Source organism: Augochlora pura, chromosome 9 (assembly GCF_028453695.1).
Source record: "Augochlora pura isolate Apur16 chromosome 9, APUR_v2.2.1, whole genome shotgun sequence".
Lineage (NCBI taxonomy): Eukaryota > Metazoa > Arthropoda > Insecta > Hymenoptera > Halictidae > Augochlora > Augochlora pura.
In genome coordinates, this window is record NC_135780.1 from 12,569,792 (window position 1) to 12,595,674 (window position 25,883).

The 25,883-nt window shown below is 42.8% G+C and overlaps 1 protein-coding gene across 1 annotated transcript in view; it reads right to left on the reverse strand.

Annotated features, from left to right (window-relative positions):
- Positions 1-2,157: 2,157 nt before the first annotated feature.
- Positions 2,158-25,883, reverse strand: part of Fng (Fringe glycosyltransferase) — a 70,887-nt gene continuing 47,161 nt past the window's right edge. Inside the window, exons 6-9 of the mRNA XM_078190745.1 lie at positions 20,278-20,339; positions 9,356-9,521; positions 6,758-6,843; positions 2,158-3,066 (exon numbers count right to left, since the gene is read on the reverse strand). Of these exons, the coding sequence (XP_078046871.1) occupies positions 3,009-3,066; positions 6,758-6,843; positions 9,356-9,521; positions 20,278-20,339 (372 nt within the window). The 3' untranslated portion in view covers positions 2,158-3,008. The remainder of the gene's footprint in view (positions 3,067-6,757; positions 6,844-9,355; positions 9,522-20,277; positions 20,340-25,883) is intronic.

Consider the following 25,883-nt stretch of genomic DNA (forward strand, 5'->3'; position numbering starts at 1 on the left):
GAAATAGTTGTATTCTTTGGAACGTTGTTATAATTATTTTTAAATTCGTTAGAATTTTAGTAGAACGTTAGGGTTTTAATAGAATATTTTTTAGTTTGGTAGAATAGTTGTAGGATATTTTCTGTACTCATTAATATTTCCTATATTCGTTGAAATTTTTCTCGTATATTTTCTATATATCTTAAAATGTTTTAAAAATATTTCTGACAATTATTAGAATATTTTTAGAATATTTCTCAGATTTATTTCTGTCCTACTTGTACATTTTCTATATTAATTAAAATTAACATTTTCCAGTTCCTTAAAATTTCTCTACAATATTTTATATATATTATACCTATTTCACTTTATTATATCTTAATAATAATTAATTACTAACAATGAATCCTCAGTGAAATTGATCGCTAAAAATTGAAAAATTGTGTTGATATTTATAAGGGTTGTTGTCACCCAAGAGACAATTTATTTTTAATTAATTATCAAGCGATGGAATTAAACTATCGTTTATGGTAAAAACATTCCACCTATCTAGGTATAAATTCCGATCCTAGGGACACGAGAGTGTAGTGATTTACAGAGATCTGTCTTACCTTCTGGTTTCCTCGTAACCGATGCACGGCTATCAGCCGACAACTCGATCGATACTTCTCTTTATCGACCTCTCCGTCCCTCGAAAATTATTCTACACCGCTTCCGATTCACTTATAATTATTTTAAATACAAAATTAAAAAACCGAAGTGACGCTAAAGGCACTAAAAATTAAAAAACAGAAGTGAAAACGAGGAGAACAACTTTACCGACTTCGTCAGCAGTTTCACGCGAATCGTTCTAGATGGAGGCAGTAGGACTAAATTTCCGCTAAAATTCAAACGTTCATTATTTACAACTAGTTTACTACTTCAGAATAAATAAATATATATATAATAAAAATAGCTAAAAGAAAGGAGTGATCAGAGAAACAGTATGTGAAATAATTAGTTCTGAAATAGATGAAATAAATGGAAATACAGGTTCGAAGATTGAAATAATTATCTGAAATCAATGCGGACAGAAATGGAGAGGAAGGGTTAATTCAACGGCGTTCGAACGGGAACAAAGGACGGTAATTTTCCAAATGGCCGGGAAACTGGTACGTGGCCACGGGTTTTCCACGGGACAATGGGAACAATCCTCCGGAAGTCGACTCACGTCTGCGTAATATGGATATCGTATATTATATAAAACATCATTGTTAGAACGTACAATATCGTAGATCGCATTGGCTCGCCGATTCCACTCGGCTTAACCACGATTTTTCTCGCTCGTTTTTCTCCCGGGCGTTTCACGCAACAGGTGTGTACGAGGCGAGCCGTTCCCGCGGGATCTATCGCCGGGAAGGCAAACAATTAATTCGGCTGCTCGCCGCTAACTCGCGAGCAAATTTCATTTCTCTCTCTCTTCCTTTCTCTCAATTTCTCACTCTTTCTCTATGTCTTTCTCTATTTCTTTCTCACGCTTTCTCACTCGCTTTCTTTCAATATTGCACACTGATTCGATCGACAGCGCGGAGGCACGAGCGGAACAAGAGACTCGCGTAAACGGACAGAGATCCGGCAATTTCTCGATCGGATCAGAAATCGAATTAGAGATCACAGCTGTCGAGGACCGTCTCCTAAATCTCGAGAAAATGGCTTCCCCGTCTTGTTCGTATTGTCCCTTATCGACGGCGGAATTCGCAGCAGCCGAGACTGGAATAAATATTTATATCGAGCTCCGCCGGACCTCCTTGTTCATCGCGCGAAAGCGGAATACCGCGGATCCGCTCGCACCCGTTAAATATCACATTGTACGGCTTCCTCGCAAGAGACTAGCTTAGGGTAATTTTTCATTCGCGGCGAGACCGTCTCGCCGGATCGTTCCTCGCATCTCTATTGGTACGCTTGCGTCGAGACGCTGCTGCGCGCGGATTCAACCCTTTGCAGTCGGAGCAATTTTAAATGGAAATCTAAAACATTTGTTTAGGCTTGTAGCGTTGCCATTTTATATTATTTGGAGCATTTTATAAATTATGCAATTGCGTTTTGTGACTCGTGCGACAGTTAACAAGAGAAACAATTTTCTGAATATAAAGAGATATGATAAAAATTATTTTTTACAGCCTTAAAGCCGCCTTATACATTATGTAATTGCGTTTTGTGACTCGTGCAACAGTTAACAAGAGAAACAATTTTCTAAATATAAAGAGATATGATAAAAATTATTTTGTTATAGTATCAAAGCCGCCTCTCGACCGCAAAGGGTTGACTCGTCGCGGTGTCTGCTCGAAGAAGCTGGTCCGCGAAGCTCGTCGCGGGAATTCTCCTTGGTCGGGGAAGAATCCTGCAGTCCGTCGTCCGTCCTCGGGACAGTCCTCGGTGCGAGAACACTGGGATGGTGTGCTGGAACGTCGAACGAGAGACGCTCGGCTCGTGGAAAAATTGCCGAGCCGGCGAGCGCCGCTTCTCGATCGAGCATACCGCCGGCGCTCGAACAAGTTAGTTAGGCTAATCTGTTATGTACAAATACCGTCGCTCTATCTCCCTATGTACAATCTATATATACCACGAACCTCTCGGCGAAGAAGCTCCGCAAGAAGAAGGTTCTCGCGATCGACTGTCCTATAAATACGGTCACCGGATTATCTTAATCGACGAATTAAAGCCTGTTGATCCGCAGGATCGACGGATCGCGGATCCGCGTCTCGCTCGCGAAGAGGACGCGGGTTTGCCGCGCAGCTCGGAAAATGTTTGCGGAGCGTTTACTCGCGCCGTAACAAGACCAACGTAGAAAACGTGACCGCGAACGGAATAACAAAACCGGCGAGAGACGAAGCGGAACGTCTGAATCACGCGTTGGCTTGGCGGCGAGGGGCGTCCCCGGATCCAAGATCGATCGATCGAATCGATCGTCGGCCCCGTTTACTCCGGCTCTCTCTCTCTCTCCTCCCCGTCTGAGCGGGCGAGCGTCGGCCGACGAAGACGGCTGCTCATCATCTGTGCGGACAATTGGCCACGTGGGGGAACAGATGGCAGTGGATCGACCTGAATCTGTAATCAGAAAATATCGACGCGGCCGTGATCACCAACGAGCCTCCTCTAGACGGAACTTAAAGTCGGTGATGCTTATGGCGATGTTTGTTACGGGAATTCATGCGAACGTCGTGCGGGGAACGGGGATCTTGAATTGTGCGGCTATCGAGGTGATTTAGCCTGGTGGAGAGAAATAGGGAGAGAGAGAAAGATGGACGTCACTGCGACAGGAAGAGAATTTTGGAATGCTGAAATGTTGAAATGTTTAAATGTGATGATGAAGGAATGTTTGATATTCCAATGTTGTAATGTAGGAATGACTAGAGGTAAAGTGTGGTTATGTAAAAATGTTTGAACGTCGATATATTGAAATATAAAAATATTGAAATGTAGGAATGTTGGAATGCTGGAATGTTGGAATGCTGGAATGCTGGAATGTTGAAATGTTTAAATGTGATCATAAAGGAATGTTTGATTTTCGAATGTTGTAATGTAGGAATAGCTAGAGGTAAAGTGTGGTTATGTAAAAATGTTTGAACGACGATATATCGAAATATAAAAATATGGAAATGTAGGAATGTTGGAATGCTGGAATGTTGGAATGTAGGAATGCTGAAATGAAGAATATTGGAAGGCTGAAATGTTGAAATGTTTAAATGTGATGATAAAGGAATGTTTGATATTCGAATGTTGTAATGTAGGAATGGCTGGAGGTAAAGTGTGGTTATGTAAAAATGTTTAAACGTCGATATATTGAAATATAAAAATATTGAAATGTAGGAATGCTGGAATGCTGGAATGCTGGAATGTTGGAATGTAGGAATGCTGAAATGTGTTAATGTAGAGACGTTTGAACATCGACACATTGAAATATAGAAATACTGGAATCATGCAATGCTCAAATAAAAAATGTTCAAACTATGAACTACTGTAATAAAGAAATTTTTTAACGTCGAAATATCAAAGCATAGAAACAATATAATATTAAAATGTTGTAATACTGAAATGTAGAACGTTAGTACTTGTAACTATATAATATAGAAAAATATTTGAACGACCGCATATTAAAATATAGACATACTAAAATGCTAAAAAAACGTATATAACATCGATATTTTGAAATATTATAACAAGTACACTAACTACTTTATTTTAACAGAAACTAACTACTTAGAAGAATTAAAATACCATAGCATTAAAATACCACCAAAATAGCACTAAATAGTTTAAATAGAATTAAAATACCATAGCATTAAAATAGCACCAAAATAGCACTAAATAGCTTAAATAGAATTAAAATACCATAGCATTAAAATAGCACTAAATAGCACTGAAATATGCAACTACTAAAACATAAAACTATCTCAACCCTCGCCCAGAAAACATAGCAGTACCAACCATTAAAAATTGAAGCAAGAAGCAAGGTTATTGCCGCGATAAAATACTTGATACACGAGCATAAATAAAGCAACTGCGAGTAGCCGCATCTAACTCGGGTCATCCGAAGCGCAAGGAAGATTCGAACGCGAAACAGCCAATAACAAAAAAAGCAATTCCGCGGTGACCAACATCCCGAACTCCCGTCACGTGTTCCATCGGAGAAAGGGAGGGGGGGAGGACTCCTCCGGCCGTTCGTAAAACTGCAACAACGCTCAAATATTTAACGAAGGAAGACGCCTCATCGATAATTCCCGAAGAAGCGGCTTTCTACTTCGCTCGAGACGGCACACGGCAACTTTTCTCCTCGTTGATAGTCATAGAAACTTCACTTATCTCTCTGGAATCGCGACAGATCGCGAACGGCGATATTTTCCAGAGAACGGTAGAGAAACGGAGTGCTCTTATGGAATTGCTGCAATTTGTGATTACAATTCCTCTGCGAACGTTCGATTCGTCGATGGATAATCCGGTTGCTTGTTGCGATGTTTCAATAATTTTTTAAGACAAGATTAAAGGATTCCGGAGTTAGTTAACCCCTTGCTCTATGATAACTATAATAACTCGTGGCGAAGATTTCATGAGAGATCTACTAAATACGAGAATATTATTAATTACTTCTGAATCGAAATAAAATTGAATTCTTCTGTAATCGAAGGAACAAAAATTGTCTGGTCGTTTTATTAAAAATATTAAGGATAAATAAGCGCTGATCAATGCACTAAAATTAAAATGTTATTTGCTTCGATTTTAGAGCACTTTATATCGTAATATTAATAGAAGATCAAGGATGACGAGTGCTCTAAAACCGAAGCAAATAGCGCTTCAATTAGCTCCAGAATCCTTGATCTTCTATTAACATTATAATATAATATAAAGTGCTCTAAAATCGAAGCAAATAGCATTTTAATTACCCCCAGAATCCTCAATATTTTTACAGAAAAATTATTCGAGCGTCGCAACAAATAACCAAATTATCCATCGACGAATTAAACGTCTGTAAAAAAAATTACAACTGTCCGGAAAAGAATTGTAATCGTCTAAAAAGATTGTAATTTACCGAAAAAATTCCAATGATCCGAAAACGTCTTCTCCATGGGAGAATCGAAGATGATCATCGGAGACGATAATGTCAAAGAAGATGTTCCCGGTGGTTTTCGTCCCCGTTGCAGAAAATTCTCGGAAACGGGTCGCGCGAGCGTGCGCAACCGGTGATTAGAATAAAGCACGAATTAAACCGGCGTTTCGTTATTACCTCCCGACAAACCGCGCCGCTTCTTTCCGTTCGTTTTCTCGCGCGGTCCCTATGTGTGCATCGCCGTCGTCTAGCCCGGCCACCAAGCTCCGGCCAATTATACAAGCAATTGAAGCGTTTACGGTGGAACGCCGCGCGCGAGGGAAGACGCGAAGCGGGTCAAAGAAACGGGAAAATGATACGAGAAACCTGACGAAGAACGCGACGAGGGAGAGGGAGGGGGAGAGGAGAGGTTATTCTGTTACGTGAGGCAGCTAATTACTCCTTTTAAGCCGCGGCCACGGCCGATTGTAAAACTGACGGATGGGTCCCGTGGGATTGAGGAAGTCCGCGGACTTCTTCGATGAAGATACCGGCACCGTGGACCGTGCATCGTGCTCGCAAGACTAGAGATCATCGTGGAAAATGGAAATCGTATTTCGCGTTGAGATTTCTTTCTCTGGAGGACGTGTTTGCGGGTTTCGGGAATTTCTGGCATATTTTTAGCAATTTTTCTGCTTTTATATTGGTTGATTTAAATGTTTACTTCAGAATGTTATTAACGGAGAAAGTGTAGATATTATTGATTTATAGAGAACATGATTTCTTGCCCGGTGAACTAGCTATAGATTTTTATCTTCGCAGTTATAGTAGTTATAATTAATTAATGATGAGATTTCTTTGAATTGTTAGTTGGAAGTAATTATTGGTTGGAAGTAATTATTAGTTGAAAGTAATTATTAGTTTGCAGTAATTATTAATTGAAAGTAATTGTTAGTTTGCAATAATTGTTAGTCATAATATCCCTTGGATTACATTAATAAATATACAATTATTAATTCTCTCTTTCAATCGACGATTGATTTCATCAGTTTCAATAAAACAATCGTGACGAGTGACGATGTTAAAATTTCGTGCAGTTTAGCTATTATATTATTGATTATTAACTAAGAAATTAATTACTAAAATATCGAGAGGATGACACAGATAGAAATAAAACGCATGCAAAGGAAACATTCGACGATTTCGATAACTCACCGCTTGGGATCGTCCTTCATGTCGAAGCCGTCGATCTCCAGGATGTTCCACTCGTCCCTCGGACCCTTCGAGTAACTGAAGGAGACCTGCAATATTAATTGAAAAACTGAAATGAACAGATTGTATAAAAAGGAAAATTTGAATGAATGGAAATTTTCGATCGAAAGGAAAACTTTCAATGAAGTAGAAATCTTAAATGGAAAGCTGATCGAATAAAACGAAAATCGTGAATGAAATAAAAATTGTGAATGAAATAAAAATCGTGAATGAAATAAAAATCGCGAATGAAATAAAAATCGTGAATAAACTAGAAATCTGGAATGAAATAAAAATCTCGAGTGTAACGAAAATTAAGAATAAAAGGGAACGTTTGAACGAAAGGAAAATCTCGAATGAAATAAAAATCTCGACTGAAAGAAAAATCAAGAATAAAATGAAAAGTTCTCCAATGAAATAAAAATCAAGAATAAAATAAAAATCTCGACTGAAAGAAAAATCAGGAATAAAATGAGAAGTTCCCCAGTGAGATAAAAATCTCAAACGAAACGAAAGTTCCTCAATGAAATAAAAATCTCGAACGAAACGAAAGCCTCGAATAAAAATCCCTTCGCTCGAAGTTCGAGCGAATTCGTTCGGCAGGATTTCAGATCGGGCGAACGCAAGCAGTGCTCGGTTCGCGCCTCGCAGCTCGCGTGAAACGCGAGACGAAACACGCGCGATCAAGTTCTGCCCACGACCGTAACGAAAATATTTGTTCAGCGAGCGTTATTCGCGATACGATCGCCCGTTCGGCCGATGGAAAATTTCGCTTTCGCTAGAGAGTCGCTTGCGCTCGCGTCAAGCCGCCGTTGTACTCTCGTGTCCCCGCAATTCCGCGTCGTCGTATCGTTTCTCTTCGGCCCGCGAACAACGGCGAAAATAATTGCTCGGCAACATGTTAAGGATAAATTGCCTTCGATCGGGCCACGCGATACCGGTCGCGACCACGGCGCTGCTCATTTTCTGCCCGAGATCCAGCGCACGCCCTTTTCCGCCTGCAAATTATCTCCTCCACCCAGCGCGCGCGTTTAATTTTAGGTTGCCATTCCGGCTCGGTTTTTAATCTTGCACCGCGGTTAGCAATGTTTTCCGGGACCTCTTCCGGAGCTTCTTCCGCGTCCTCTATTTTTTAAATAAATTATTTTACACTTATCTTCTGTAATTATTCAACGCGGAGGACACAGTGAGTTAGTCGAAATGAACGATCCTATATTTTTTTTAAATAAGATATCTCCATGTGAATAAAATTAAAAGATTGTTCTTAATAATTCTATAATATTAAAAGACGAGATGAAATTATTTATATATGAGCAACGTGGGAATTTAAGCGATAATGTATTTTATATCATCGAAGACAAAAACATTACAAAATCGAAGCTTCGTTTGTGAGATTTCGCCATATTGTTGCAACATCTCCATCGATTTCTCTGATTTCTCACGTCTCCTTTGTCGCCTTTATTTCCTGTCTGTTCGAGCAGCGAAACGACGGTTCGAAGGAATTGTACTAGGACGGAATACATACTACGGAATGTGCAAGGACGACAGATGGAATCGGACAGCGCGTCGGCAATTGATAATTCCCGGGCGATAAAATATATGAAACGGAGGAGGGCGATAATGGCGGGCACCTGGTGTGGCCCGGGAGGATCACGCGAGGAATAAATGGTCACCTGGTTTTCTTCATGAGTCAGTCGGGCCCGGCGGCAATTCCCGAACAACGGACGCGAACGGCCACGAATTAAATAATGGCCATTGTGTCGCCGTGAAGGAAAGCAGCCGCCCGGTGAATCACCGCGGAGATTATTCTATTACCCGCGATTAGACTTCACACTGCGACCCGTACGATCTTAATTCAACCCCCCTTCTCCTCGGCGCCGCAATCCTCCGCCCTACCTCTCTCCCTTTGGTAATTTTTTTTAATCTCCCGTACCGGATCAATTAATCATTGGCTCGGAGAACGCGGTCGAGATTGGAGCCGGTTGCCGCGAAACAAAAGGCGTGGAACTAGATCCGCGGGGAGATCAATGAGTTCTGACGAAAGAGATCATAGTGCACGGGGTTGATGCATTAATTGCTATGGCGAATGGTTACCGTAGAAAATCGGTACGGTTTAGTTATTGATAAATAGTTCTAAAAGGTGGCAGCTGCTTTCGAAACCCTCGTGCACCTTTACGAAGCTTGATTTATTATTTAATTATTTTCTAGTTACGCTTTACTAGATAAAATAAATAACAGCATTATAAAAGCCAAAAATTTGGTATAAAACCAAAGATTTGGCATAAATTGCTAATAACTTAGCATGAAAGTGAAAAATTTAAAATATGATTTTCTATCATCTTAAAATCGACGATCGATTCTTGAAAATTACTTTGAAATACTGACGAAGGGTCACAGTAATTTAATCAATAACGCAACATTTATTATCCCGAAAAACCGCGCGGACCACCCTTGGAATTCGGCGCAAATTGGCTCGGAGGGAAACGTCGTAAAAACGGACACCGGTCACGCGGCATCGGTACAGGTGTCGTTCGCGTGATTGGAATATCGTCGTCCACCGACCTGTTCGGCGAACGTGTCCTTGTTGAGAAACTTCATCGGCTCCAGATGGGAATGGAACTGCTCGACGACCGTCAGCTGCTTCTTCAGTAGGTACTCGATAATATAGCCCATCGTCACGTCGTCGGGCAACCTAATTCTGTCGCCCACCGTGATGAACTTTCCGCCTCTGGAAGGAAAAGCAAACAATCGTTACTCGCGTCGTCGCCGGCCCGCTGAACCACCGCGGCGATTCCGTCCGCTCGATTCGCGCCGGCTGGGCAGGAAGCTGTCTGTCCAAACAAACTGCATAATTAAAACCAGTGAAACACGAGCGGAGCCGTTCGCGCCATCGATCATTTTCTCCGATCTCTCTGCACGGTTTTTAGTTAATTTATCATCGTTATTCTTGATACTTCCGGTTAGTTAAATGCTTGTGTACTGAGTTGAATATGTGTGGTGTTTGTGGAGAGAGTTCGAAAAGTTATAATTAAGAAATTAAGGATAGTTGAGGTGATTTGAAGTAAGTTTTTCCTTTAGAAAATTGTTCTATGGGGTATCGTTTCTGAGTTATTAAGGAAAAACGGTGACCAATGAGAGGCGACGGAGGTTAGCGACGGAGGGGAGTTCGAAAGGTTAGTATTGAGAAATTAAGGGTAGCCGAGAAGATTTAAAGTAAGTTTTTCGAAAAGTTATAATTAAGAAATTAAGGGTAGTTGAGGTGATTTGAAGTAAGTTTTTCCTTTAGAAAATTGTTCTATGAGGTATCGTTTCTGAGTTATTAAGGAAAAACGGTGACCAATGAGAGGCGAGGAAGGTTAGCGCGAGGCGCGCGAACCAATCAGTGGTATTGAGCTTCATGCGCTCTTTGGCATGGCCGCCGCGCGTCGGCCGAGCTCGCGTCTTATTGGTCAGTGTTTTTGGCGAATAACTCGTAAACGAAGCAGCCAATTGCATTTGCGCTGAGGAAAGAGTTGCTTCAAATTACCTTATGAAACCCAATTACGAGTGACTGGGGACACTGATAACGACTCAGAAAAGACTGAATCAAAAATTGACGCCGCTTGTAACGCGTTCTCTCCGCCATATTCGAGGCGCAAAACTGGTCTATCAATAAAGGGTTTTCAGGACCGTGGATATTTGACGGCGACGGTAAATAATAACGGTCGTTGGTTACGATCGAGGCTGTCCCGGGTTTTCCGGCGAAGTTCGAGCCGCTCGTAGACTCGCGGAATTTATTGTCGCCGGGAAAAGTCTCCGGGCCTCGGTATCGCCGCGGGGCCCGGTCCGGCTCGTTCCTCTTCCGCTCTTCTTTCGCGTCGGCCGCTCGCGGCGGCCGGCCACCCGACGCGCCCGGGTAATAAACACCAGATAATCCTAGGTAGAAGCTGGGCGCGGTGTGCCCTAGGGAATCGTTCGAGGGCCGCCGGAAAAAGTATCGCGTGCGCGACGGGGATCGTTCCGTAACTCATACGAGCCGAGAGTTCGACTTTATAGGCGCGTTCGCGAAGGCTGCCGTGCCCGCGCGCCGCGAACTGTTTAGGTTTATATGCGACGGTGGGGCCCGGCGCGCGATTCCACCCGGCGCGCGGCGACGGTTTATGGAACGGTGAAATACGAGGATGGCTCGCCGCCGGATTTTATATTCGTGAGTCGCTTGGATTATTTAAACGCGGCGAGCCGCGCATTCGAAAACGGAAACATTCTGATTCAACGCGAGCCTAGCAAATTTCCGCGTCGCGGAGTCTAATGGCTGGTTGCGGTTTAACGTTCCGCCCGGACTTAACGCTGAAATATCGGCCGTTTTGCATGTTAATGGGGATCTACGGATTCTGTGTTCGTCGTCTTAGCTATTATTCGACGTTGCATCGCGTTCTATGCTTTATTATACGGAGAGCCGTTTCAACCCTTATTCGAATGACAATTATCGATTCTATTATTTAACCCCTTCCACTACGATTACTTCCACGCCATCGATGCAGAGAACATCGTGCGGTCGCACATCAATGCGGAGAATTTTAAATAATTTTATAAATATAGTTCTATTTTAAATGATCATTTAATTATTAGATTGCTTCAGTGATCCAAGAATATTTTCGATGCAATATTTGAGAAAAATAATTGATGGTAAAGAAATGGTATCATCTCTTCTCTAATTGTCCATTTTTCGTTTCCAAGCCAAGTGACAATTAGAGAGAATTTACTGAAAAGTGACTTTTACAGCAACCACTATTACAGCGCCACCATAAAATTGACTTTTCCAACCCTAATCTCATCCATCAATCGGATAAAAGTTCTCCAACTCTGCCAATGACTTAAAAACATCCCACTCGGATCCTCCTAACCTAGCTTCCTCCTCCACCATCTCGAAATACTCTGAACACTTTAAAATCCAATTGGCGGCGATACCGTCGCGCCGCACGAGACAGAATCGAGTATCGCGTCGATGCTCCGCCACGCAAAACGCGCGGGCTTGCATAAACTTCCGGCTGCGAGGTGACAAACGGGGCGGTGAGAAAGGCCGCCGGAGTTTCACCGTTCCAAAAACCAGGGCGCCGCGTCGAACCCCGTAATCCGCGGAATCGGCGAGCACAATGGGCGGCGAAATTTTAGGGAAACGAGTCCCGCGTCACAAAAGGGGAGAGGCACCAGCGCCGCCGCGTTGTTCAGGGAAATCGTGTGTCCCGCACCGCGCGCACGCTGCCCGTTTCCTGTCGATCTTAATCGCGCGTGCGTGTCCCCGATGCCACGCGAAAGGTTTAAGGACCTTAAGGTCCGGATCGCGTGACTTTCCGCCTCTGTGCCAGCGCGCTGTAATTTATTCGCGGAGGGGAGCTCGTCCTAGCAACGCCGCTTTTTTCCCATAAGCTCGCTCATTTCCGAGAAACGACGGGGCCGCCCGCTCCCGTAAACTCTCCTATGAAAATGAATTAATAGCACGCCGGCCTGGTAAAGCGGCTTTTTAGGGGCTAACCGATCATTTGTTATCTATTGTTCCGGGGAAAATTGCTAGACTCTACTACCGAGACCTCTCACGATATTATATAATTAGTTAAATATTCGATACCTTTCGTGACGAATAAAATAGATCAAAGTTACGAGAATATAAAAATATTAATTAAATTTATTTACTCTATCATATTATAAATAATTGCAGCTAAGGGACCAGTCGGTAAGAGCAAGGCACCTTCGATTTTTACACTTAACCCTTTGCAGTCGGAGCAATTTCAATTAGAAATCCAAAGTATATTTTTTTTAGATTCACAGTGTGTCCATTTTATGTAAATTGGAGCATTTTATACATTATGGAATTAAATTTTACGACTTGTGCAATATTTAACAGCTCTTGACAATTTTTGGAATATTAGTAAATTTGATAAAAATTATTTTCAAACGTGGCATAATAATTTTTAGCGGCGCCACTCGAACGCAAGGGGTTGAAAATTGAGAAACAAAGCCAAATTATATTCTGTAACAAAATAAATTATAGTCTATAAAAAAATAAATTATAGCCTATAAAAAAACGAATTATAGTCTATAAAAAAATAAATTATAGTCTATAAAAAAACGAATTATAGTCTATAAAAAAGCAAACTATATTCTGTTAACAAGACTGAACCTTTTACCAACAGATAATTGCGAAAGAAAATTTCTCAACACCTGAGTGGCGACCCCTCTTAATTGTTTTACACAATAGACACTGGAGGCCTCCATTCGCTCCCTTATCAGCTTACCATCGTTTCCTCTCCAGATTCGTGGGGGGGGTGTAACAACGTCGCTGCGAGCGCTATCTAGGCCCCTATTTATTGCTAGAAAGTAATTACGCTGGTTTATTAGCCCGGTCGCAGAAACTACGCGCGCGCAGTCCCCGGCTATTTGTTCGCCGGAAGATCGCATCAGCGCTGGCTAATTAAACTTTAGGCTGGCTCTGGTTTACGAGAGCTCGTTTCACTCGATAGATAAGGCGCGCTGGCTGCTGCTGTTGAAACAGAAAAAACGGAAAGATGACGTAGTGCATTTTGCACGATCTGTGCAAAAATGTGCTTCGCATTGGTCGACTATTCATCGTTGATCGAAGAGCAAATAATAATTAAACGAATAATTAAACTCCGAGCTTGGAGTGCAACATAGGCTTTGGGAGATTTACTATTTAGATCCTTTTTATTCACCATTTATGCCATGATAACATGACAGATGCCGGGCGAAAATTTTATAATATATGCGAGGTACTAAATATAAAATTGTTATATTTCTGATACGTGGAAATAAAGTTTGATTCCCCTGTTATTTAAATTTAGGTTAGCTAATTAAATTCGATAGTTTTTAATAGGGAAATTATAGGAACGAAATTATTAAGAACGAACTTATATTAAATTATTTAAAATCATTAAGATAAATTATATTAAATTATTAAGAAAAAAATAATAGAATATCGTGTGATCGAATTTAAAAAATCTCCTTCTTATTAAAAATTCGTCCGCATACATTTCCAACGAATCGATGATATAATCGCGAAAGTAATTTCGATTTTCCAACCAGACATTTCACAAAGTTACTTTCCCTATCAACCTCGAGAACCGACATACATTTTCGTTTCCCCATAACTGTCTCGGGAGCCGATACCATAACAATTTCCATCCCCCGGATGAAAGAGCGTTCCGGAGGCAAAAGGAAGATCGAGAAGAGTGGGGGGGGAAGTGGAACGACAAAGCCTGGAGAGAACGACGGTCGAACCGATCGGCGGAGGCGAAAGGGTTCCAGGGGGGGGGGGGGGGGGGGGGAGGGAGCGGTTTCGGCCGCGAGAAATATTAGAATCTGATAATGGGAAAGTAACGAGGGGCCGGTGCGTTCGCCGGTCGGTTTAATTGTCGGATTGCGCGAGAGGAAAGGAGATGAGAGAGGAGAGGAGAGTAGAGGAGAGAGGAGAGACGTTGAATCGACGCGGAGAGGGGGTAAAGGATGCGAGCTCCTTAATTTAACGGCATTCCACGCATGTAGATTAGTCGTGGAGCGTGCACCTGCCGCGGCACGGCTGTCGTCGTCGTCTTCTTCTTCTTCTTCGTCCTCTGTCCCCCCTCGTTTCGTCCCCCCCTCCCCCCCTTCGGGAACTGGTTGGTCGCATTAAACCGAGTCCCCCCCCGCATTTATTAAACCCCGTGCGGCAGCGCCGTCCTCTCCGAGCCACTAACGAATTTCCATCGATTATCCCCCGATAATGCGACCTATTAATTTCGTTCGATACGTTCCCATTTATTCGATTCGCTTCCACCAACGACCGTCGCCGCCGACCATACGATAGAAGGGACGCGCCGCCGCCGTCGCGGCACTTGGAAAACGGGGCACGCGAGTGTCACGCTCGTTAATACGCTTCGACACGCTCCGACGAGCTTGAAATTATTTTACGCGCGGCTACGCGCACTCGTTGCCCGCCGCGAAGATTCAATTTGCCGGCAGATCGCCGGGCTCGTTAATGATTCCCGATTAGAAGAAACGGTATTATCGCCCGGCATGACGACGACACATCTCGCGAGCAACAAAGACGAAATGGTTTCGGCTTTTTGCCGATCCTCGTGGCGATTAATGCAACGGTTTTTACCGGTTTTGCAATCTCGCGAGACGAATACGTCTTCTCTCCGGACCGAACGATTTTAACTCGCTGGTAATAAACTCGGGGTTTTAGGCATCTGTTTTGATTTATTGCAATTAGGGGCAAGCATTCTTTGTCGAGGAAAAAATTGTGATAATATTAGGTTTAGCTGTTTTGTTGATTTATGTTTTTTTATGTGTTGGGGTCGACGGGCATTATTGGTTTTTTTAAGGATTAATAAGTTTGATAAAACGTCGAGAATAATTATTGTTAAATGACACATTATGTCTACTATACTATAGGTCAGTAGAGAGGTGAGAGAGATCTACGTGGTAAAACAGAATTAATTCCACTTTCTCAAAGATCTCAGTGCTCGATTTTACAGGACGAGACGTTCCACGAAAATTAAATAGTCACCAAACAGTCTCGAAAAACTATATTAAAATGCAGTCTCAGAAAAATCGTCTTCAAACCGAATAGATTCTATTTCCTCAAAGATCTCAGCACAGTGCTCGATTTTACAGGACGAGACCATCCGCAAAAATTAAATATCCACCAAGCTGCTTTGGAAATCTTGAAATGCTGCCTTGGAAAAATCGTCTTGAAAAGCCGTCTAAAAATTCCATGAAAACCGTCTAAAAATTCCATGAAAACCGTCTAAAAATTACATGAAAAGCCGTCTAAAAATCGTCTTGAAAAGACGTCTAAAAATTCCATGACAAGCCGTCAAAAAATCGTCTTGAAAAGCCGTCTAAAAATCGTCTTGAAATGTCGTCTGAAAAAGTCGTCTAAAAATTCCAGGAAAGTCGTCTAAAAATCGTCTTGAAAAGCCGTCTAAAAATTCCAGCAAAGCTGTCTAAAAATCGTCTTGAAAAGCCGTCTAAAAATTCCAGGAAAAGCCGTCTAAAAATCGTCTTGAAAAGCCGACTAAAAATTCCATGAAAACCGGCTAAAAATCGTCTTGAAAAGCCGTCTAAAAATTCCATGAAAAGCCGTCTAAAAATCGTCTTGAAAAGCCGTCTAAAAATTCCAAGAGAGTCACCCGATCGTCGACGGAAACGAGGAAGAATTCGAGGGTAGTTTCTCGAGTGCGCCGAGTTTCTCGAAATTGGAAAGCTCGGCGGCCGGCGAGTATCGTTCGCCGATCGGACCAATTTATTCTCGTTTTCTCGGGCATACCGCGGAAGTCCCGCAAGACAAATCTACGATAGGCGGCGAGCCTTTGAGACATTTGTCCGTCGGTGTTCTCTCACCGTGCGCCCCGAACGGGAGAGGTGCCGGCCGATATACGAAGCTCGCTCGCCGAACTTGTGACTACCGGTCGCCGCTCTAATTGGCACGATTTATGTCCGGCGTGGCTCGTGCATCTCTCACCCCCCTCTCTCTCTCTCCTTCTCTCTCTCTCTCCTTCTCTCTGACGCTCTTCTCGCGGCTCTTTCCCGAAATTTTTGTACGATCCGAATCGGATCGAATTCTTCCCGAACTATTCGGCTTCGAGGAACCAATTACCAGCGGAACCGTTCAAAATTGCGGGAAGCCTTTTCGTTCCTTCTCTGTTGACCGGTTCTCTCGGAGTTGACTGGGTTAGGTACTTTATTGGCCCGGCGATCGCAGGACGCTTAAATTCGTTTCTTATTGCCCGGGGTAATTCGGTTATCGGTAGTGGAATTGTCTAGCGGAGAGACGCACGTTCGTTCGTTTTCTACTCGAGGCTGTTTAACTTCCGGTCGATGTTGTCGACGGTCTGCGAGATATTTTTCAATTGATTCGGTCGATAGTGACCAGTTAGCTGGGTTGATATGGTTTTGACGATTTTATTTGAGATATTATATTGAGATATTATTTGAGATATTATTAGAGATATTATTTGAAGGATTATTTGAGATATTATTTCAGATATATTAAGACATTATTTAATGATAGATTTTATCATACGTTTTATCGATCACAATGAGTGTAGTCTTTTTAACAATTATTCTAGGCTTACCCTAAGGTGACCGAAATTCATGAATACGTTTTATAAGCATTTTGACCCAAATAAATAGGAGGCATATTTTTATTGAAAGATGTAAAATAGTCTTCCACCATCTCCTTTAAAGTGGATGAAATTACAGACGCAGCGAAATTTATATTTTGTGCAAAAAGGTAGAATATCTAACAAATTCATCGCTGTAAAAATATCTAAAAAATCACAGTAGATTTCATTCCTTAAACCACAGCATGACAGACGAATCTCAAAAATGGTATTAATAGAATAATAAACTAAAGCTGGTGCGGAGGACGAGCTTAAACGATTTCAGAATAGGAAGTCTCGAATTAGAGGGATAAACGATAAGTCACCAGACACGGAGACAGAAACAGAAAGAGAGAGAGAGAGAGACTGAAAGAGAGAGAGAGAGAGAAATCATAAGCCTGCACGGAAAGTAAGCTCGTTAGGCTAGGTCGCGCACACTCCTCGTTGCATTTGCAATGCAACGAGGGGGACCCGCGACCGTTAAGAAAACCGGGGAGGAAGCGCAGGTGCGCTCGGATAGCGAAAACAAAGTGACCGGAGAGACCTGTTCAAATCTCCGGTTCCACTGTGTCCGCCACGTGAAAGTCCGCGACACACTGAAAAGAAGAAACAACCTGCCACTTTCCTTTCTCTAAAATCGCAGCTAAATTCAGCTAGAAAGTAGTCCCGCGAGCAATCGTTGCTGCAGTTGCCTGCACCTGCTGGACGGTGTGCAGATTGGACGGTGTGTTCTCGATAATATTCTTCGGAGAATTGCGAAAATCTTCGAATAAAAAATCTATCATTATTAGACTTGACATCTTAAGTATTAAAAAAAAATATTCCGATATTATTGCAAGAGGCAGAATTTAAGTGTAGGCAAATTGTCTCTTTTAACCCTTTGCACTCTTGAAATCTAAAATAGTCTTCCTGGTCTATAGCATTTTTATTTCAAATAATTTACTATATTTTATATATTTTATATATTCACTGCATTTATTATGATATTGTAATCTCAAATAATATTAAATTATTCGATTCTAACATTAAAATTATTTTTCAACACGTTACACAATAATTTTCTATGGCGCCCCAGGGTCGTCGCTCGAGTTCAAAGGGTTAATAACTCCGACAGCGTGGTAATTCTACGAAAAAATTCACTCCAGTCGTTGCACACTAGCAAAAGCTAGTATATTCTATAGCCACAGTTTCAGCAAGCTCGACTCTTCATCAACCATGCCCGATATCGAGTTCCATTGTTAGGAAGCGAACTATAGAACGTTGCCTACAATGTAGAACCATTGTTAACGATATCTAGTTCGCGCATTGTTCTATGTTCAATACGACCAACCTATTCCGAGAGTAACGCAAATCCTGTTATAACTCGTGTTCTACTTCGTTACGAACAGTTACAAACAAACAAATCTCGGAAAAAATAAACAAATTACAGAAAAAAAATAAACCATAGTAACAGAAGTAAAATGAACCGATTAAAAGGAAAATATTAGAAAGTATCATCAACGCCCTTAAAATTCATTTCAGACTCTGTGATATGGCTGAATAAAATTGCTAAAAATGGCTGAATAAAATTGCTGAAAATGGCTGAATAGAATTGCTAAAAATGGCTGAATAAAATTGCTAAAAATGGCCGAATAAAATTGATGAAAATGGTTGAATAAAATTGCTGAAAATGGCTGAATAAAATTGCTGAAAATGGCTGTATAAAATTGCTAAAAATGGCTGAATAAAATTGCTAAAAATGGCCGAATAAAATTGCTAAAAATGGCCGAATAAAATTGCTGAAAATGGCTGAATAAAATTGCTAAAAATGGCCGAATAAAATTGATGAAAATGGTTAAATAAAAGAGTGGCGGCTCCGTTCGCGAAACGTTCCCGGCCCAATTTCAATAAGCGCCCTACGGTTTCGCAAGATTCTGTCTCGCGCGCGTCGCGGTCCCCTAAAACCGGGCAGCGAGCGACAGGGGGATAGCGTAAACAATTTCTTACTCCCTCGAGAGAGAGAGGAGGATTCCCCGGGCGAACGGCCGATTTTCTCACGCTCTCGGGACCGCGCGGCCGGCCGGGGGCCGAAAATTTCCGGGCTATGCGCGGCCAATTAGCAGGAATCCGTTTGCGTACGCAAGGACCACGGGCCACGCTCCTAATTAACGTTTTCCAGGAGAATCGAGCCGGGTCGAGCCGAGTCCGATGTCGCGTCGCGTCGCGTCGAGTCGATCGGCTAGAGAGAGCCGCGGCGAAAAAAGGGGACCGAAATGGCGGGACGCGAAAATGAGGCCGCGGACGGCCGAGGAATCGAATGCGCGGATAGCCGGAGCGGAGAGGACCAGGAGCGGAGAGAGGAACGGAGCGGAGAGGAGCAGAGCGGAGCGGATTCATTAGCGAATACCATCGGCGGATTCTCGAATCCGTAGGCCAGTCGCTCTCCCGTTCGGGTCTTTTTAATTGGCCAGATTAGTCCCCGAAATCGCGTACCCTCTTTTCTCCCCGCATTGGCCCCAGAGCGAACGCCCTCTTCTTCCACCGCGGTGGACCACGGCGATCCTTTTTTCGCCTGCTCCTCCCCCTCGTCGATCCGTGGCGCTGGTTGTCGCCGCTTTCGTCGTCCCGCGTCCGTCCTTTCGGCACCGCCGACACGGAATATCGGCCTCGTTAAAATACCTAAGGGCCACGACGAAATCGAAATTTCGGGGTTACAACAAAGGGGGGAAGGCCGATCCCCGCCTCTACCCCTACCACCCTCTCCCCCGCCTCGCAGCTTTCCGTCTTCGTCCTCCCGGCGCTAAATAACCCGGGACAGATTTCGCTGATACCCCCCTTTTCTCAAAGGTGTCCCTCCTCTCTCTCTCTCTCTCACCCTCTCTCTCTCTCTTTCGAGAACACGAGCATTCCCGGCGAGCCTCGCGCCACCGGAAACGAAGTCAACGAGGGAAAGGAACATGCACCGAGAACTTAGAATCTTCGATTTTTCCTTTGCTTTTTATCGTAAATTGATAGCAACGCTTGAGCGAGTTAAGATCGTGGAGAAATCGCGAGATCGATTAATCGGTTCTGATATTATTTGTTAGGTGTAGAGACGAGAGGGTTAACACATTCTGTGTCACTGGTGGTACCGCTGGTGGTACATTCTTAACACGTCCGTCGCTGATAATTAGACACTAAAATCCTCACATGATCAAAGCAATTTAATGAATTAAAATAAAACTAAAAAGTTCACATTTATCTTAGAGGATGACATTGGAACTCTTTCGCAAAAATCATCCTCCGACCGCAAAGGGTTAACTTTAATTATTACTTTATCTAAATATTATTAGTACTTATTTTTATTTATTTAAATATTATTATTACTTTATCGTTGCGATGATTCTGCCTATTGCTACTACTATCATTACAACTATTCCTCTCAATTCCTAAAAATCAAATAAAAATACAGTTATCTATCGAAGCTAAATAAATAAATAAACCATTTCCCAAATTCTTCCAATTTCCCTATTGTTCATCCCCAGGTACTTTCATCGTTGATCCAAGGGAATCTGATCCAGGAATCTCGATCCTGGCAGTAAATTTCCCTTGGAAAAAACGGCGACAAGTACGGAGGCATTACCGCGGTTCCGGGAGCAATCGGTCGCGGATCCCCCGGTCGGTTTTCCAATTACAAGAGCGACCCGGTACGCCTAAGGAAGACGATATTTCGATTCCGGTGACACGTCGAGCCCTCCCCCCCTGACAGAATGAAGTCTCCTCGTCGCGGCAGAAGCCGAGGCGATCTCAAAGGGATCTCCCAGTGACGCTTGTCTCCGTGCGCGGCCCTGTCTATCGATATCGCGATCGACCATCCGGATGAAACTATCGGGGCCGGATCGTGGACACGTACTGCCACTTCATTCGTTGCCGGATCGCGGACGGGGATCGTTCCCGATCAGAAATGGAAGGAAAGCCCCCGTGAAGCTCCAACGCGCGCCAGCACTGCTCGCTTCCACTCGCTTCTGCTCGGTTCTCCGCGATCCTTCCCGGAGACGCGACGGATCGATATCGATCGCCGCGAAGACGCATGAATGCCGGACGTCGTTACCGCTCCGCCGGAATTGAGACGTGCGCTTTACGATCCGGCCGGCCACGACTTTTATCCCGACAATAAAATCAACGACGCGTCCCGTCAACGTTTCATTCTTCCCCGTCCACGGTCCTTGGGCGAATTAATTATCCGACCAGAAAATGCGATCGGATTTTATCCAGAATTATTCATCGTTTGGAATTTATTCCGTCTTGCTATTTTTATTGGAATTTACGGTTCCATTTAATTGGATGAATTAAGTCCGAGAAATTGTCTTTATCCGTGTCGTCGTGTAATAAAACTACTGTTCCATTTTTTAACTTTATTACCAATATTTATTTATACCGCTTGTTAATGTATTTTGCGTAAATATTTGCTTGCTCGCCGTTTATCCATAGCATCGCCAATCAATTAAAATATTAACCCTTCGCGGTCTAGTGGCGCCGCTGAAAATTATCATACCATGTTTTCAAACTCATCTCGATCAAGTTTACTTGCATACAAAAAAATTGTTGAGAGCCTGTTAATTATTGCGAGAGTCGCAAATATCAATTCTATAATGTGTAAATATCAATTCTATAATGTGAAAAATATTTCGGATCTCGAGTTAAAATATCTCCGGCCGCAAAGGGTTAAACACTGTAACTACTAATGCATTCAACTCTCTAACAACCTCCCCTGCTCCAAAGAGTTTACGAGAGAATCTTCATAATTCCAATAACCTAGAAATAAATAATTTCGACGTAGCAGCAGGTTCGGCGTTCAATTTAAAGGACTATCGAGAGGCCTGAAAGAAGCTACGCGCCGAATCGAGCTATAAATTCGTCATTCATCTGGGGCCCGGCGATCGATCGAAATAAGACAAACGCGTCGTCGAAATCCCACGGATCGAACGGCAGAAAAAAGGTGGGGGATGATGCGGGGGCGATGGGGGAAACAGACAGAGAGAGAGAGAGAGGAGAGAGGCTCCAGAGAGAGGAGCTCGCGTTCGAGGATCTCTTTGATTCCATTATTGCTCGCCTAATTGAATTCCTCTGCGCGATCGCGGCCCTGTACGTCTATAAACCCGCGGCTCGTGAAACCAATTTGGGCATTCCTACGTATATACGTGTACGTGGCCCGGCCGATCCGGTGATCTATAGATCCCGGGGACGACGCGCCGGCATACCGTTGTGCCAGCACGAAAATCCGCTGGCTTCGATCCCCGGGAGACGCGTGCACCCTTTGCCCTTTGATTGGACCCAGCGCGGCCCCCGTGACAATTTTATTATTTTTATTCCATTTATTTGGGGAAGGTTATTTAGTTATGCGAGATTATTTAGTTATGCAGGGTTATTTAGTTATGCAAGGTTATTTAGTTATACAAGGTTATTTAGTTATGCAAGGTTATTTAGTTATGCGAGATTATTTAGTTATGCAAGATTATTTATTTATTTATGCAAGGTTATTTAGTTATGCAAGGTGTGAATCACTAATGTGTAAAAATAAAGGAACGTTTGTTCTTTGAAACAAACTATAGAGATACTATAATAACTAATAACTAGTTACTGCAATACTATTAATTTATAAAGATAATTAATTACAAAAATCCTTAGGTGTGCGCTATTTAATTGCTATTACCTTTTTCTATTCTGTAATAAAGATCTAATCTGTAATAAAAATAAATCAATCTTTTCAACGAATATATCTTACTACTACTACTATTTTAATTATTATTTTAATCATAATTATATATAAAATCGTGCAGAGTCGAAACACAATCTCGTAATTTTTACGGCAGCCAAGGGAACACCTGTTTCCCTATCGCAGCTCGGCTCATCTTGCCAGGAAATAATCGAAGCTTCATAAATCTCGCTCCCCACGGTGCGTGAACGTTTTTCTAGGCTGTCGACAGCGCGTTTATCGTCGCGACGAGGAAGAGATGCATCGGGGGGGATCTAATTCCGTGGACAGAAAAAGCTGGGAATTTCCACGAGGAAGCATGGGAAAATCCGAGGCGTCGAAAGGGGTCGGGACGGGGATCTTTGAGTATCCAAACACGTGCCGCCGTTCGACGAGAGCCGAGCAACATCTTTTGAAAACAGACCGCTTGGATCCCAGTTACCATGAACTGACCGATTGCTGTGTCTTTGTTATATTTCTCAGTATAATTAATTTAATATTCATCGAATAAAATGTATTCAATTTCTTGCATCGAAAAATCAAGGAAATAAAAGAATAATATTCGTAATATAACGCAGTCATTATTATAAGATATAATATAATTTGTTTCCGGTGTAATTGACTATATATTTACCGAGTATAGGACAGTAAATTTTTGATATTGAAAAATAAATAAATTAATAGTATTTCAATGAATTAATTTTGCCGGGAAAGCAAACTAAAGGCATGGCAATTGTTAACTGGATCCGCTAAAATAACGAAACTAGATTTCCGATCGAATCCGCGCCGTTTTTACGGAAAATCGGCAAGTCGTCCGGCATCGAAATCGGCTGATTTATTCGAGCAATTAATCGCCGGTGTCGAGAGCAACGCGAATGGAAATCGCGACAGTCGTTGATCAAAATAGAGGCGATCGAGAGGGACGAGATTCGCGAAAGAGGAACCAGATCGAAATTCAAGCCCTCCGGGGTCGGGTCCTGTTCGGTCGTTAAGCCCCCGTAACAAGGAAATGATAGAAACAGAGATATATTGCCGGCGCGGAATCGAGTTTCCTGCGGTCGTGCGTGCACGTGGGTGGCAATCAGCCTCCGCAGGCCCATTGTGACCAGACCTGTTGCGTTCGTCGTTAATTAAGACCCATCTCCGGGAGAACCACCAGAACCAGTCGTTGTCTCTCTCACTCTCTCTTTCTCTCCTTCTCTCTCTCTCTCTCTCTCTCTCTCTCTCTCTCTCTTTCTCTCCTCGTCGCGCTCGATCGACTACCGATACATCGAAAAATTCTTCGAGTTCCGTCTACGCTATTAATCGCAATCGGGCCTACCAACCTGTCGATGCGCATCAATTAATTGCGCAACTAAACGTCTACCTGTCGCGTCTTGTTCGCTCTTCGAACGTCTCGAGCCCCTTTGATCCGCGCAGACAGCACCCTCGTTATATATCGGCGCTGTCAAAAATTAGGGGCTGGCCACGATCGAATTCTATTTCGATTTTAATTCTCCTTTGATTTCAATGCTGTTTCAATTTTTATTTTCCTTCGATTTTTATTCCATTTCCATTTTAAGTCTGGTTAGATTTTATTTCTATTCCGATTTTAATTCTGCTTCGATTTTAATTCTATTTCGAATTTAGTTCTGTCTCGATTTTAATTCTATTTCCATTTTAATTTTATTTCCAATTTAACTCCGACTCGATTTTAATTCTATTTCCATTTTAATTTTCTTTCGAATTTAATTCTGACTCGATTTTAAGTCTACTTCATTTTTAATTCTGTTTCGATTCTAATTTTCTTTCGAATTTAATTCTATTTCCATTCTAATTCAATTTCTAATTCAATTCTGTCTCGATCTTAATTCTACGTCGTTTTTAATTCTGTTTCGATTTTAATTTTCTTTCGAATTTAATTCTATTTCCAATTCAATTCTGTCTCGATCTTAATTCTATTTGGATTTTAATTCCATTTCCATTTTAATTCTATTTCAAATTTAATTCAATTTTCATTTTAATTCTGCTTCGATTTTAAATTCTCTCTCTCTCTCTCTCTCTCTCGTTCTCCCTATAATTTCAATCAATCCAGACATTCAAATCAATCTATTTATCTAATTCTATCAAGTTACAATAAACATAATAACAATTATAATAAAATTCCCTAGCGATCAACTGTTCCAAGATAACTCTTTTTATCGATCTTCCCCCGATCGCCAACCCCCGTTATCGATTTCACCGAGGTCGCCAGCCGCCGTAACAAAGTTCCCTTGAGCGTGGTCTCCTGCGCAACGCCGAAGTCCCGAGGGAAAATTCTAAGCAGCCGGCAGCTAATTAGCATCGCCATTAGGGCCGGTACAATTGCGACGGGACTCGAAGAAAGTAACGAGAGTCCGGTAGTCGAGAACGCAGGCGAGTCGAAGATGCGGACGCGGGATAAGGAGAGAGCCCCGAGGATGGGGCGCGCGAGGACATTGTTCCGCGGACAAAACTGGGATCGCGGTGGTGCGGGGAGCAGGAAGCGGACCCGGCCACGGAGAAACCGTAAACCGATTTTTTCTCGCTATTAATAAGGTCCGCGATAGGAGGCGGCGATAATAGAAAATCACCGCGAGAGGTTACGATCGCCGTGCGGCAGCTTTCAGTGGCACCGTTACGAGTACGCGGCGTAAAATAACGAACGGCAGAAGCGTCGGCCTGAAAACGGCCTCCTGCCTCCCGAGCTGCCGCGCGATCGGCAGTCCATCGCCGCGCGTCATTAATCACGAAATGCTCCGGGTAATGGCCCATCATCGGCGGAAATATTGCCCGAGACGGCGCGGCCGCCTTCGAAAAAAAGAATTACTTAACGCCGCGCGTTCCTACAGGCGGATTTTCACGCGTGATTATCCTGTAATATCGCCGTTAGGAGTTGTCGCGTGGAATTGCCGCGGATGCGAACCGACCAGGAAGACGGGCCTCCGTTCAATTTATTATTTTAATCGCTCGGCGAACCGCGAACTGTCCGAGGCTTCGAGCCGCTTTCGGTCCGAATGACACTGCACTCTCTTCGTAATAATATGTAACCCTTTCGTTACGACTGTCAGATGCATCCGCAAAATATTGATTTATATATTAACCAATTTATATGTTAAGTAACAGCTCGAAATATTAAGAAACAGGGGCGATATTATAGCTACGCTCTATAGTGTAAGCACGCCAATTTAACTTAACCCTTTGGCTACGGCAGACTTTGGCACAGCCGTAGTCTTTCGTT